Source organism: Opisthocomus hoazin, chromosome Z (genome assembly GCF_030867145.1).
Source record: "Opisthocomus hoazin isolate bOpiHoa1 chromosome Z, bOpiHoa1.hap1, whole genome shotgun sequence".
NCBI classification, from domain to species: Eukaryota; Metazoa; Chordata; class Aves; order Opisthocomiformes; family Opisthocomidae; genus Opisthocomus; species Opisthocomus hoazin.
The window spans coordinates 48950772-48964729 of NC_134454.1; the positions used below are offsets into that span (position 1 = coordinate 48950772).

General features: G+C 43.9%; 1 protein-coding gene across 2 annotated transcripts in view; it reads left to right on the forward strand.

Annotated features, from left to right (window-relative positions):
• Nucleotides 1-13958, forward strand: part of GOLM1 (golgi membrane protein 1) — a 51209-nt gene that overhangs the window by 9114 nt on the left and 28137 nt on the right. Inside the window, exons 1-2 of one of the 2 annotated variants that reach the window (XM_075410650.1) lie at nt 6271-6409; nt 12912-13086. In XM_075410650.1, the coding sequence (XP_075266765.1) occupies nt 12958-13086 (129 nt within the window). In that variant the 5' untranslated portion in view covers nt 6271-6409; nt 12912-12957. Of the gene's footprint in view, nt 1-6270; nt 6410-12911; nt 13087-13958 lie in introns of those variants that run through there. The other variant, XM_075410651.1, reaches the window with a different exon arrangement.

Sequence of the window (13958 nt, forward strand, 5' to 3'; positions counted from 1 at the left end):
CACAAGATAAAATCTTGGCCTTTAACAAGTGCGTGACTACACTTTTTTTGGCTTTGGGAGGCACAGCATTTTACTGAAGGACAGGTGAGCCCAGCTAATACTAGAGTTTCAGTAAAATTTCACCATAAGTGTAGGTTCTAATGATGAAGATCTACTTCAAAAAAATTGCTCTTACATTTGCTTCCTCTGTAACTTAATCTTTTCTCTTTTCTTGTTTTAATTGAGGGGGTGGAGGGATGGAGAGAAGGGTAAAAGGAGGTCTGTGTGCAACACATATTCAACCTGCACAGTCAGAACAAGTCTATTGTTATAATGCTACACTACATGACCAAAAAGGTGAGTTAAAAATAATGCCCTAAATCTACCTCTGTCTAGGATAGAAGTTGGTGTTACACTCAGAGGTCTTCAGCATCTAGAAATCACTGTAAGACTGTCTTTTCTCATAAGCTCTCACAGCTATTCTTGTTATATGTATGTATTGTGTTTTCATAACAAGAAGAAAAAATAGAAGATTCAACTACTAACGCTGTGAAAGCATCCATAAAAAACATACCCCTGTCAATCCTTTTGTTCCAATAAGGACATGAAATACCATCTGAAATACTACCAGTTCAAGGAGTTTTAAAAGGCAGGGTACACATGAGCCACATGGTAGTAAGGGAAATAGTTAACATGGTATGTAAGCATTTGATTTTTGTTTTCACTTTAAAAACATCCAGGGGTACTAGTAATATATGTATCACAGAATCACAGAATGGTAGGGGTTGGAAGGGACCTCTGTGGGTCATCTAGTCCAACCCTCCTGCCGAAGCAGGGTCACCTACAGCAGGCTGCACAGGACCTTGTCCAGGTGGGTCTTGAATATCTCCAGAGAAGAAGACTCCACAACCTCCCTGGGCAGCCTGTTCCAGTGCTCCGTCACCCTCAGAGGGAAGAAGTTCTTCCTCATGTTCAGACGGAACTTCCTGTGCTTCAGTTTGTGCCCACTGCCCCTTGTCCTGTCACCACTGGGCACCACTGAAAAGAGTTTCGCCCCATCGTCCTAACACCCACCCTTCAGATATTTGTAAGTACGTATTAGGTCCCCTCACAGCCTTCTCTTCTTCAGGCTGAACAGCCCAGCTCCCTCAGCCTCTCCTCGTAGGGGAGATGGTCCAGTCCCCTCACCATCCTTGTAGCCCTCCACTGGACTCTCTCCAGTAGCTCTTCATCTTTCTTGAACTGGGGAGCCCAGAACTGGACACAGTCCTCCAGATGGGGCCTCACTAGGGCAGGGTAGAGGGGAAGGAGAACCTCCCTCGTCCTGCTGGCCACACTCCTCCTAATGCACCCCAGGATTCCATTGGCGTTCTTGGCAGCCAGGGCACACTGCTGGCTCATGGTTAACCTGTCGTCCACCAGGACACCCAGGTCCCTCTCCGCAGAGATGCTCTCCAGCAGGTCCGCCCCAAGCCTGTACTGATGCATGGGGTTGTTCCTCTCCAGGTGCAGGACCCTGCACTTGCCTTTGTTGAACCTCATCAGGTTCCTCTCTGCCCAACTTTCCAGCCTGTCCAGGTCTCGCTGAATGGCAGCACAGCCTTCTGGTGTATCTACCACTCCTCCCAGTTTGGTGCCATCAGCAAACTTGCTGTTGGTACATTCTAACTCTTCATCCAGGTCGTTGATGAAGAAGTTAAACAAGGCTGGGCCCAGTACTGACCCCTGAGGGACACCACTTGTTACCAGCCTCCAACTAGACTCAGCGCTGCTGATGACAACCCTCTGAGTTCTGCCATTCAGCCAGTTCTCAATCCACCTCACCGACCACTCATCCAGCCCATGTAATAACATGAAAAGTGATTGCCAAAACTCACTCTACACCAGCTCTACATCATGGCTACAAGACAGATACTCATCAGCCTAAGATCTTAAACGACTTGCCTGGGGCTGCAGAGTAACCGATGAAAGGGATGTTGTCATGGTTTAACTCCAGCCAGCAGCTGAGCCCTACACAGCTGCTCGCTCACTCTCCGGCCCCGGTCCCGGTGGGATGGGGGACAGAATCAGAAGGGTAAAATTGAGAAAACTCGTGGGTTGAGATAAAGACAGTTAAATAAGTAAAGCAAAAGCCGAGCACACAAGCAAAGCAAAACAAGGAATTCAGTCCCTGCTTCCCATCGGCAGGCAGCTGTTCAGCCATCTCTGGGAAAGCAGGGATCCATCACGCTTAATGGTTACTTGGTAAGACAAACACCATCACTCTGAACATTCCCCCCTTCCTCCTTCTTCTCCCTGCTTTATATGCTGAGCATGACGTCATACAGTAGTAGGGAGGGGACACAGCTGGGACAGCCGACCCAAACTAGCCAAAGGGCTATTCCATACCATATGATGTCACGCTTGGTATATGAGCTGAGGGTGTTCGCTGCAGGGCAGTGATCGCTGCTTGGGGACAGGCTGGGTGTTGTTCATTGGGTGGTGAGCAATTGCATTTGTGCATCACTTGTTTTATATATATTATTATTATCATTATCACTATTTCTTCCTTTGCTTTCCTATTAAACTGCCTTTATCTCAACCCAAAAGTTTTCACTTTTTTTCTCATTCTTTTCCCCATCCCACAGCGGGTGAGTGGAGAAGTGAGCAAGCAGCTGTGTGGTGCTTAGTTGCCAGCTGGGGATACACCACAACAATGGAGAAATTTGGTTACAGCAGTTATGTATTACCTGTGCATTTGTATGTATGCACAAACAACCACAGAGAAGGTCAGGAAAAAACCCCAACAATTTGTGAGTGAACTCCTCAGGATCAAGATTATTAAACTGCTATTTTTTGCAAGGAATATTAAATTGTCTATTTTTCTCGTCTGACTGCAAGGCAGAGTGACTTAAAAAATATGCTTCCTCATAAGCAGGCAGAAAACTATGGGATTAGAAGTAAATGCTACATCCACATCTCTCACACATGCATTTAAACAATGCAGATCAAAGAAGAGATCAGCTAGTTGTGTGATCAACAGATCTTACGATTACAGTTACAATCCATTTTACAGGCACTCAAGAATTCTGGTAACACAAAAGATTGCATGATTTCATGGAAAAGAAAACACTTTTTGTGTTTGAGATGTACTCTATGTCCAAACCACTGAGGTACTAAGTCTTAATCAACTAACTAATCAAGCAGGGCTTATTCAGCAGGGCTTGACCTATTTCTCCTTAATAGTCCCAACGTGGCACTTAAAAATGCTATAACGCTTTCCCCATATGTTAGAAAGATAAATAATTAGCATCTTTGAACTTCAGTTAATGAAAAAAAGCACAATGCAAAATTAGAAGATAGTTTCTAAAACAGAAAATAGAAAGATGTATTAAGGGGTCTTAGGATTAATTTTGTTCGTTCATGGAGGTATCAGAAACACCACATAAAGCACAGACAATAACACTGGGCTGGTAACATCTGAAAACTGTAGATTCCACATGTCAAGCAATTATATGTCAGTCACCCCCTTGAAACACAGTATGCCCACACTTCAGAACAATCTTTCACATGGATTAACTCTCCCAATTTATTTGCCCAGGAATTCAAGAAAAAAACAGATGTACTGTTTCCACAGCATCAACTGCAAAGTACTTGGTACCTCAGGTGTCTGCTTTTTAGGGACACTCTAACATGTATCAAAACCTACTGCTTATAAGGAAGTTTCTGTGCAGAGTCCTAGCAACATGACAAAACCCCTATAATAAAGGCATCTGCCGAATACTGTTATCTTTCATGGGACCACTCTCAATGTTAAAAAAATGTGCACAACCATCACTTTTAATGTTTCTGACACAGATAAAACAACACTTGTTCCTTTACCCTTGACCAATTTGCTGACTTTCAATTTTTGCTTGTGAATGTGTCCTGGTTTCAGTGCTATGCCAGCTATATATAAGTCAATGATCACATATCTACTGCTGTGTTTCCAGTTAATCTAATGTTAAATAACCATTATCATACAGATTTTGGTGCTTTAAACCCCTCTTTCTCAAAGCATATCTCCTTTTCTTACTTCAGTTTAAAGAGTAGTTTTGATTTTCACAAATACCTCTGGAACAGATAAAAATTATGCAGCTGATCCACATCCAGCAGCATTCTGCAAATTGCTTCACTTCTAGACCATGCTTTTCAGACACAGTATTTTGGCAGCAGTAAGTCACTAACACTCAGTCCTAGTATGTAATGCTTTCAAATACAAATCTGCCTTCCTTCTCAATGGAAGGAAACAAGAAACCATGCTGTGTGGTCTGGGTGCTCTGTGCCGTATGTGCCACCCATTTTGTTCTTCTAAACCAAAATGAGTGGTGTTCTTTCAAGAATTCTTTGCTTTACCATGTTCATGTTTCAAGACAAAACTTGTATTTTTGTTAGTTCTCTGTTAAAATACATGACTACTGAATTTTTAAACATAGATACATTTTTATTAATGTTGCATGTTCTTCTAATTTTTGTGCAAGATTGGTTATAGTTGTAATTTAAAGTACTAATTAAGAGGGATAGAAATGATGGCTATGAAGATTAGAGTTCTGTTTTTTTTTTTTTTTGCCTAAGAATCATAGCTCTGCAGCATCTGAGCTCTTCATGACTTCCTCTCTGCCAGTATCAGTCACTGACATTTTCTGAAACACTGATGACTGCTGATAAACATTTTGAACTAGTTCTGTCACTGTCAATGTGTTCACATGTTCTTAAATCACTATTTGCAAACTGTATACAGTGTTGCTTTTTTTATCTCAAATAAGTTAATTTCTTTTCATTGGATCCGCAGTGCGGACAGTGCTGGACTTCATCAAACCTTCACGCTCTCCCTGCTGACGATAGGCTTCGTAGGCAACAAGGTTTTGAGACTTGTCAGTTGTTTGTGTATCTAAATTACCTTTTCCCTCCCCCCCCGCCCCAAGTCTCCTGGGCAGAACTGCCTCTCTTCAAGACAACCTCATGAGACAGGGAAAATAATGGGGTCATGTCTCCAGAATTTTTAGTTGCCTGTCAGCAAGCAGGGCAAAATCAGTCAATCAGTGCTCCCAGCTGCAGACAGTCCTCATTTTTTTCTGCTTGCACAGTTATGCCTAATGCATACTTTTATCGGTGTTTAACATCTTGCCTTACTGAGAAAGGCAAATGAGCTGTTCTCTGAGTCTCGTCGTGTTTTTACAAATGTCAAGGGACAGCTCAGTTCCCTAAACATTTGAAACCCTGGTTTTGGTCAAATCATGACTCTAGACTTTGGCTGTGCTGGGCTGCTAAACAAGGATCTAGTTTTCCTTAAAAAAGAAGAGGAAAAAGCTCCCACTTGGGAAACCATGTATCTTCATAACTAGAGAACTTGCAAGAAAAAATTCTTTTTTTGAATTTTTTGTACTTTGAACTTAGAAGAAAAAATTGTTTCTTATCTGGACAAGGCCATTGTATGTATTATTAAAAAAAAAGTTCTATCCCATGAAAAAGCTAAAATGCTGGTCTTACACTGATAAATTTTTAAGTGGTCTTCGGGACTGGAAGAGAGGTTCCTATGAGGCATTGTCTTCTGGTGGGTGGAAGATCGTTTTTGTCGAGCTTGTGCTCTTCGTCCGGTCAGAAATTTCAAATTTTTTGTTACATCTACCAGGTCATTAAGCAAACGGATCTCGAAGTAGTAACTTTTACCAAAGATTAATAAACTCTTTTGCATTTCTCACAGCCTGCAACTGCTGTTGCAGCGGTTTTCACGCTCCGCTTTCGCTCCGTTTACCTTCCACTTGCAAAAGCCAAAGGCACGGAGGTTGCACGCAGATCCAGGCGGCGCAGCCGTGGAAGAAACTCGACGCCCGGCTTCTTTTTTCGACATTTCCAAACAAAGAAAACAGCCGCTTCACCCTCCTGGCTGCGGCACGTTCAGACAGCCGTCCCGAGGTTTGTTCCACCCGTCCCCGACCTCGGACACCCCAGGTTTCATCCTTCCCACGCGTCGCTCTCCAGAACCTGGAGTGCCGGCGGTGAGGACTGGAAACCTGCCCCTCAGCTCACGGCGCCGGTCAGGGGCTCGGCCTCAGCCGCTGCGGCGGGAGAGGCCGGCCGGAGGGTACCGCGGGCCGGCGTGTGGGTCGCGGGTGGGACGGGAGCTCCCCTCTCGGGCTGCGGGGGTACCCCGGCCCCGGGCTGCCTGAGGCGGGGACGCCTGGCGCCCTTCCTCCGCGCCCTGCGCTTCCTGCCCGGCCCTGCCCTCGCTCCCTCCCCTGCCGCCTGCGCCTCCTCCTGCCGCCGCCGCGCTGGGGCTGCGGGCACGGCGGCACCGGCCTCGCCTTCCTGCTGGGCGCGGGCGCCGCCAGCGACACGGCGCGGCAGGCCAGGGCAGGGCAGGGCGAGCGGAGGAGAGGAGAGGCGAGGCCAGGCGGAGAGGCGAGGCGAGGTGAGCGGCGCGGCTGCCCGCCGGGCTGGGGGCTGATGCGGCCGGGCCTGCCGGGGCGGCTAAGGCGGGCCGGGCCGGGCGGCGCGGCGTGAGGGAGCCCGGGCCGCGGCCTGCCGCCGCCTGGCTGGCTCCAGGGGGCGGCGAGCGGCGCGTCGGGCGCCGGGTGCGGGGGAGGGGAGGGCGGCCGCTGCTTCCAGCTCCCTTCCAGCCGGGGCTGCAGCCTGGAACGGTTCGCACCCCGGTCCATCCTGCTCCTCCTCCCGCACCAGCCCCGCTGCAGCCGGCTCCCAGCTCTCGCTCCCCGCGGGCAGAGCTCCGGGGGTCTGCTGTCTGCTGGCCCCGCCGGGCGGCCGTGGCTGTGCGCCGGCTCGTGCCTGCGGAGGCCTTCGCGCTTCTCCTTGGCAAAGGGGTTCCCGCAGCTCCTCAGGAGCTGTTGGGGACGCCAGGAGCGCAGGGTTGGTTTCCCGCACCCCGGGGGTTTGGCTTGCGTCGCTGTGTTGGATTCCCAGTGCCAGCTTGAAGCTGGGAGTAGCTGGGCAGGTTTTTAATTAACCTTAGGTCACAGCTTTTTAAATGGCCTTTCAGCTTAAATCTTAACAGCACTTTACTCTTAAAGAATTGTTTGCGTTGTCGGGTTTTTTTTTTCCTTTCTAGGGAGAGGTTTGCGTGTTTCACAGGGAACCCATACGTGTAGTGTTACAGGGGTGGGGGGATGGTAGCAGTTCTGTGGTTTTCTCACCACATACCTAAAGTACATGCACATACCTACAGTACTTACTGTACTCGGTTTCCTAGTGCTTTATTTTTAAGATCGAGTGTGTGTCCTATTAATAGTGATGCTGAGAAGATGGTTCATGTTGTATGGGAAAGATACCGAGGGCAAAATATTTTCCTAAGAAGAAATGAACAGCCTGACTAACTGTTGGGATCATTCTGGTGTATAAGTTCATAGAATCATAGAATGGTGAGGGTTGGAAGGGACCTTAAAGATCATCTGGTTCCAAGCCCTTGTTTAATTTTGTTTTCACACGCAGTGTTTTCAGGCGGTAGCAGTGTTGTCTACAAGCACACCTAGACAGCATGTCTGGAAACTTTGTGGGAGTGTTTTGGAAGATTTTGTCAAGTTGCCTTTGGTTACCTAACTTTCCTCATCAGACTGCGTACCTGCCTTAAACTTCTGGCATCTTTTTAGCTACATGCCTATTTGGGACTTCTCTTTAATCAGGTTAAGGAGAGGACATTGTGGGTAAGTGGTTGTTAGCTTCTTGTAGTCATTTGAAAGAAGAGATATGTCCTGATTTGAAGATGAGTGGCGGAATAGTAGCAGTCACCCTACCCCCGAACAGATAATGCTTTTTCAGTATTTTCATACTCTTCTGATCTGTTACTTGTAGGTTAAAATGCATTAGAAAAGGAAGAGCTGAGATCTGAACTGAATATAAAATGATGGTTCTTCCTGAGAAGAGTGAGAGTGCAGTTGCTGAAAGTGTTGTGCCGTAAATGCTTCTCCCCCTCCTGTTACTGTGAAAAGTGTAACTTGATAATATGGGCAAATAGTGACATCTTGCAGCATCTGTGTTTGATTTTTCTTTTTGGGGGGGTGGGGTGGGGGGGTGGTTGCTGCTTTAAACTGAGCTGTTAATCTGAAATACAGAAGTTTGAAAAGTGGCTGTTGGTGAATGTTTCAGGAGGGTTGTTTTGTTTTGTTTTGTTTTGTTTTTCTTTCAGCTTGCAGTTTGTGGGTTTCTGTGAAAGGTATTTAGGAAGTTTGTGGTCAGCAGGCTTGAGTTCATTGTATAAACTTTAAATCTCCACTGGAAAAATGTTTATTTGGCCTCTTTTGACTTGCTAACTTGAAAAAAACCACCTCCAAACAGTGTTGCTGCAGAAGATGATAAGAAATCTGTGTGCCATCTTTTGTGACAGTGTGTTATACTTCATACAGCATAAAGGTTGCTCCTGGCTGTGACTGGTTCTCGCCATGCAACTGAGAATTGCGGTACCTGTGATTAACATCCAGCCATGAGTGAGAAGCAACAATTGGATTTATCTTTTAAGGATGATCACTACTGTACATTAACCATATGTAAGCCTGAAAATGAAAGGGTTTGACTAATTTTTGTCACCTCTCCATTTCCACCTGCTCCCAAACCATCATCTTTTTTTGGAAGAGTGGATGCAGAATTGTTTGCTACCTGATTCAAGTTTTTAAGAATTACTTTTTTTAAAGTTTTACTTTTTTTTTTTTCTTTTAATAAAACCCAGTTTCTCATACCTTTTAGTCTGATTTAGTCATGTCTGGGTATAACTAACTGTTGTCAGTGGAAGTGGTTTTGATTGGCTTGCTTGGTTAAGCCAGTGTATTTTTACTCAAGCAGTCAGACATAGGAATTTCATGGCAATTAACTGAAAAAACAGATAATATATTTCAGAATCTCACTGAGAAACTGGGGAGGAAGCTGCAAAAGGTGGGGTAGCACCATTGTCTATCTGCAGGAGTCCCTTAGTGGGAGGAGGTTTCTTTGGCCTGGGCAGAGCGGTCGCCTGTTGGCTGGTATGGCCGGAATGGGTCTCCGTGTAGCCCTCAGGTCCTTGTCATTTTTTTTCCTCCTTTTTTGTCTCTGGTTATGGCCCTACCTTTCCAAAGAAAGGGGTTTTCCTAGGGCTCTGTCCTTACGTGGAGGCACAGACCTCCAAGTACGATGTGCCTTCACTTCGCAGTAGCTGCTGCAGCTGCATGTGGTCTTCACGTGCTGCTTTGGCTTTCGCTAGCCTTGTACCATGGTGTGGCTGGGTGGTGGAGAAGACGGTCGGTAGGCAGCCCACCGGGAAGTAAGGGACCCCTTTTGCTTTCCCCACGCTGCTTTTATTGAATTCTTCATCTGTTCTGCTTGTCCTCGCTCGGCAGGTCTCATGCAAATACACAGAGCTGGACCTTGGGAGCAGAGAAGACTTGGCTTTCCTTCTGGGGCTCTGAGATGCACAAATTGTTCTGCTCCATCTTTGCCTCTAATGTGTTGGTCTTGAGATTGAGCCGGCGCAGTTGTTTGTTCGTTGTCTGTCGTGGAAGGTAGCTAGATACCACCTATCCTACTTCAGCTGAGTACAGTAAAAGGAGGAATTGCTCAGACTGGTCGTATGTTAATACGTGAAATATAAACATTCTGTATGTTAATTTGCTTGAATATCTCGCAGTCTGAAACATCTGCCTCTCGATAAAACGCTGCTAGGTTGGCAAAGCAGAAGTATGAAATGTGCTGTCCAGGAGTCAGGAAACTTACACTCTTACCGAATGCAGAGCGTTGTGCACATGGTAAAGCATCTCATTTTCACATCTGTAGTAAACATTAATGAAAGATGGATTCCTTCATGTTCAGTAAAATCACTTTCTTAACCATAAAATCAGAAACTTATTTTATTTTCAGCTCAAGTAACTGTGCCAAACCAGATGTTTCCTGGAAAACAGCATCTACGAATACATTTGCATGTAAATGTACTTTCTCAGCTGATTTTCTTATCTCTCTCCCAAAATGCATATGTGTCTGTATCCATGATATAAGCTGGTTTTATTTTTAAACTGAGGAGAGAGGGAATATGAATATTGCAATACCAATATCAGGTAATATTTTGGTACTGTATTATTGGGATGGAAGATCCTTCTGTGCTTTTCATCTCTTTCCTCTTCCTTCTGCCTTTCATTCTGTTGAGTACAAAAATATATTCCCAATTAGCATAAATTAGTCAAGGGCAAAGAGCATTGGATTTTCTAGAGAGAAGAGTGTATTGAAGTCAACATGCTTTGGTGAAATCAATGCTTTCTTGCCTGCTTGTTTTTAGTTACTGAAAACAGCAGAAGAGTCACTGAGGCTGCTGGATTTGAGTATTCAGTGGGTGTATTGGCATTCTAACGTGGTTTTGCACCTGTGCTTTAAGCTGCACGGTGAACTGTCATTCTTCCTTTGAACAAGATAGTTGCTTTACCTCTGAAAATTTCGAGCTAAACAGCTAGTCCCATATATTATCCAGTAGTTAAATTCCTGTGCAATTGTTACTGCTGATAACATGGACTACTTTCTCTTATTTCTGACTGCTAAGAGGAAAATACTAGTTATTTTGTTCAAGTAACACCTGGAATGATGTACTACATCTTGCAGTGCTATGTTCAGTAATTTTTTCCATGTTTTCAGGTATATCGACTAATACAGTGAAGAACAGGTTATTAATGACATGACAGATTCCCTTGTACATGTTTTGAAATGAGGTGTTTTATTCCAGTAAGGAAAAATAAATGAATTGTCTTGTTCTTAGCTGATGTGGTGGTGCTGATCATCCTCATTTTCCACCTCTCATTTTTGCCACTCTGGAAGTCTGTGTTTCTTGGTTTTCAAGGAATCTGTGTAAGGCGGGGTGGTTCTGTACTTCTCAGGCACTGCTGTTGGTGTGGCACAACAGGAGAATGGTCTGTGTGAGACGTACGTGTTTCTGCAAGCCTTAAGCCTTAGCTATGTATTGGAAATTTGTGCATGTCTGTATGTGTGTGTTTTGGTCTACTGCATCTTGATTTTTTTTTTGCTTTACAGCAAAAATGCATGGTTTCTCGCCATGCATTTGCTTTTGCTGTTGGCCTTGCCTCAGCTGTAAGTGGCCCTGTGGGTGTCCACGGGAGCTGTGGTGCATATGTTGGTTTGCTCCGTAGCTGAGGTTTCCTTAAGGCAAGAAATGCAGGCCTTGGGTGTTAGACCTGTGCAGCTGTGCACTATTTTTGGCTTTGTTTTGAGTTTGGGTTTGTTTTATGTGTACGTGATGAGGCAGCATTTTCAGGAAGCCATGTTTTGTTCTTAGGTGCCGTACGTACCCTGTCCCCAAATGTAAACAAATTCACAAATTTTTCAGATGAACAGATAGATTTGAAACCTTCACCAGTCTGGCAGGATTGTGCACTCCCTGTTGAGAAAAGAGGATGATGGGTTATATCTTCAATTGAATGCAAAGAGGGGATTTTGGAGAGAGTATGTGTGCACGCTTAGGTATAGGTGAGTTGTTGAAGGACTTAAGGACCAGACGTACAATAGAATCAGCATTTCTGGTACCTGCTAACTGCTGGCATCACCACCTTCTGCTGTGATTACAGTGTATGTCCACATGTAAACCCTTTGAGAGTTTCTACCATTTACTATTTATTAAATACATCACAACCTGTGAATTGCATCCGTAGGGAAGAAGTTGGTTTATTTAAGAGCATGCACCTTGAAAGACTATACAATATGTTAATAGTAAATGTACTAATTTCAGATTTAGTTAGTGTCTTGCAGTGCGTCCGTGTTTGCTGTCTGTTTGATCTTCTGTGCTCATTTTTGCTGGCTTTTGTCTGCGGGAGTGCAAAAAGAACAAAAGTTGATCTCAATTTACACGAGACCCATCTGTTACAAGCTGTGTCCAAGATTCCCAGTGCCATTTGGGCGTTCATTGGTTTGGGTGCTATTGCACTCATTAAGACCAGATTTTATCACCCCATAGGATAAATATGGCCTAGTTCAAACAGAATTGCGACTGCCCTTTGCTCCTGCTTTACTGTTAAGGTGGGCTGTTCCACAGAAACAACCCAAGTGTAAATAGCAACCAGTAGTACCCTTGGTACTGCTTATTCATTAAAGCAAGGTTATTTATTTTCCGTTAGGAGGAGAAAAAGCAGCTGAGGCTCAAACAAAACATCACTTAATAGAACTTACTATTGAAATCAACAGAGTGTCTGCTAATTTATATTTATTTTTTAGTTTATCCTTAATTTGATTCAATATGATCAATTTATTTATTTGCAAGCTGGGTACCAAGAAGTGAAAATAGTATTATGAGAGGGAATAAGTTGAAAATACCCAAGTTTGGGAAGCAAAGTGCAAATTGCTCCTGAAACAGCTAGACTAAGTTTATTTTCTGACTAAATGAATTAACATTTAGTTAATGTTAATTAACTCTCTGTTCTCTATCTGTAGACCAGTGTTGTCTAATTAGCTTTTTGGGTGCAGTATATGATAAAAGGATGGCTGGTTGTTCTGTTTATTGCAGATTTTCATTATGTTGTTAGGAATATTCATAGAATCATAGAAAGTTTTCGGTCAGAAATGACCCTAGAGGTCATCTAGTCCAACCCCCCTGCAGCGAGCAGGGACACCGCTAACTAGATCAGGTTGCTCAGAGCACTGTCCAACCTGGTCTTGAATGTTTCCAGGGATGGGGCCTCCACTACCTCTCTGGGCAACCCGTTCCAGTGTTTCCAGTATTGAAGACGTCCACCTCAAGTCCATGTGAAGCTTTATGTACAAGCTAATAGTACAAGATTACTTTGCTTCATCCTTCAGATGGAAATACCTAGACAATACACCTTCCTTGCTGGGTGTAGTCCCTTCAGCTGAGAGCTGTTGTGTTATTGCAATAAAATTTTCATTGTGTATGTAAGATAGCTGTAGTGGAGTGTGCAATATAACATGTCTGTTTTAATTTGCAGGTTTCCATGCTGTTGTGGTTCTTTGGATTTGTTTTTTTTCCTTGAAATGGTAGGGCTAGGAAACAACTGTCGAGGGATGAAGTCTCCACCTCTCCTCGTGGCTGCGCTCATGGCATGCATCATTGTTTTGGGTTTCAATTACTGGATTGCAAGTTCTCGCAGCGTGGATCTGCAGGTAACTTTCCTTCTGCCCTGTGTATGTGTTTAATAAATGTCCACAACAAGAAGGATGCTTCCCCTCAATGTGGTGGGCCAGGAGCTTCAGCTTGTTGTAAGAATTTTCACAAATAACACAGTTGTTGCTTATCAGTAGTGGGAGATGGGGGGAATGAGAGGAATGCCTGTTTGTAGGTGAGGGGACCCAAAACTTGCAGACCTACTTGTATGGTACTTGTTACTTCTGCTCACACAGAGTGTTCAGCTAGCTTGTGCTTTTTCAGTTTACAGATGTGGCAAATGCCATCCTCTTTGTTTTTCTTCCTAAGTGTACATTGAGACTAGCACTCCATTTTTACGCTGAATGGGCTTCTGCAGTTTGCTCATCTTGCTGGATTTTTTTATCATACACGACCCATAAGGATGTATGCGTGCTTTCCCAGCAAGTACAAGGAACTCCAGCTTCTTCAGAAACAGTGTCTAAAAATCCAAATTTGTGTTTCTTGGAAACCTTTCCTAAAGACGGCAGTCAGCTCACGTGGCATAATTAACCTTGTCTGCTATTTTTCTGATGGTATTTTCTGTCACTGTTGAGCTTGGGTTTTAATCCATTAATCCATTCTTGGAGTGTGCATTCTAAAATTGAGGAGTATGTGAATAAAGCTTCTGGTTTGTGACAATGTGTGCTGGATGCTTTTCTTTTTTTTTCTTTTTTTTTTCTTTTTTTTTTCTTTTTTTTCTTTGTTTTTTTCTTTTTTTTTCTTTTTTTTTCTTTTTTTTCTTTTTTTCTTTTTTTCTTTTTTTTTCCTTTTTTTGTTTTTTTTTGTTGTTTTTTTTTTTTGTTTGTTTTGTTTTGTTTTTTTTGTTTTTTTTTGTTTTTAGCAAGCAAAC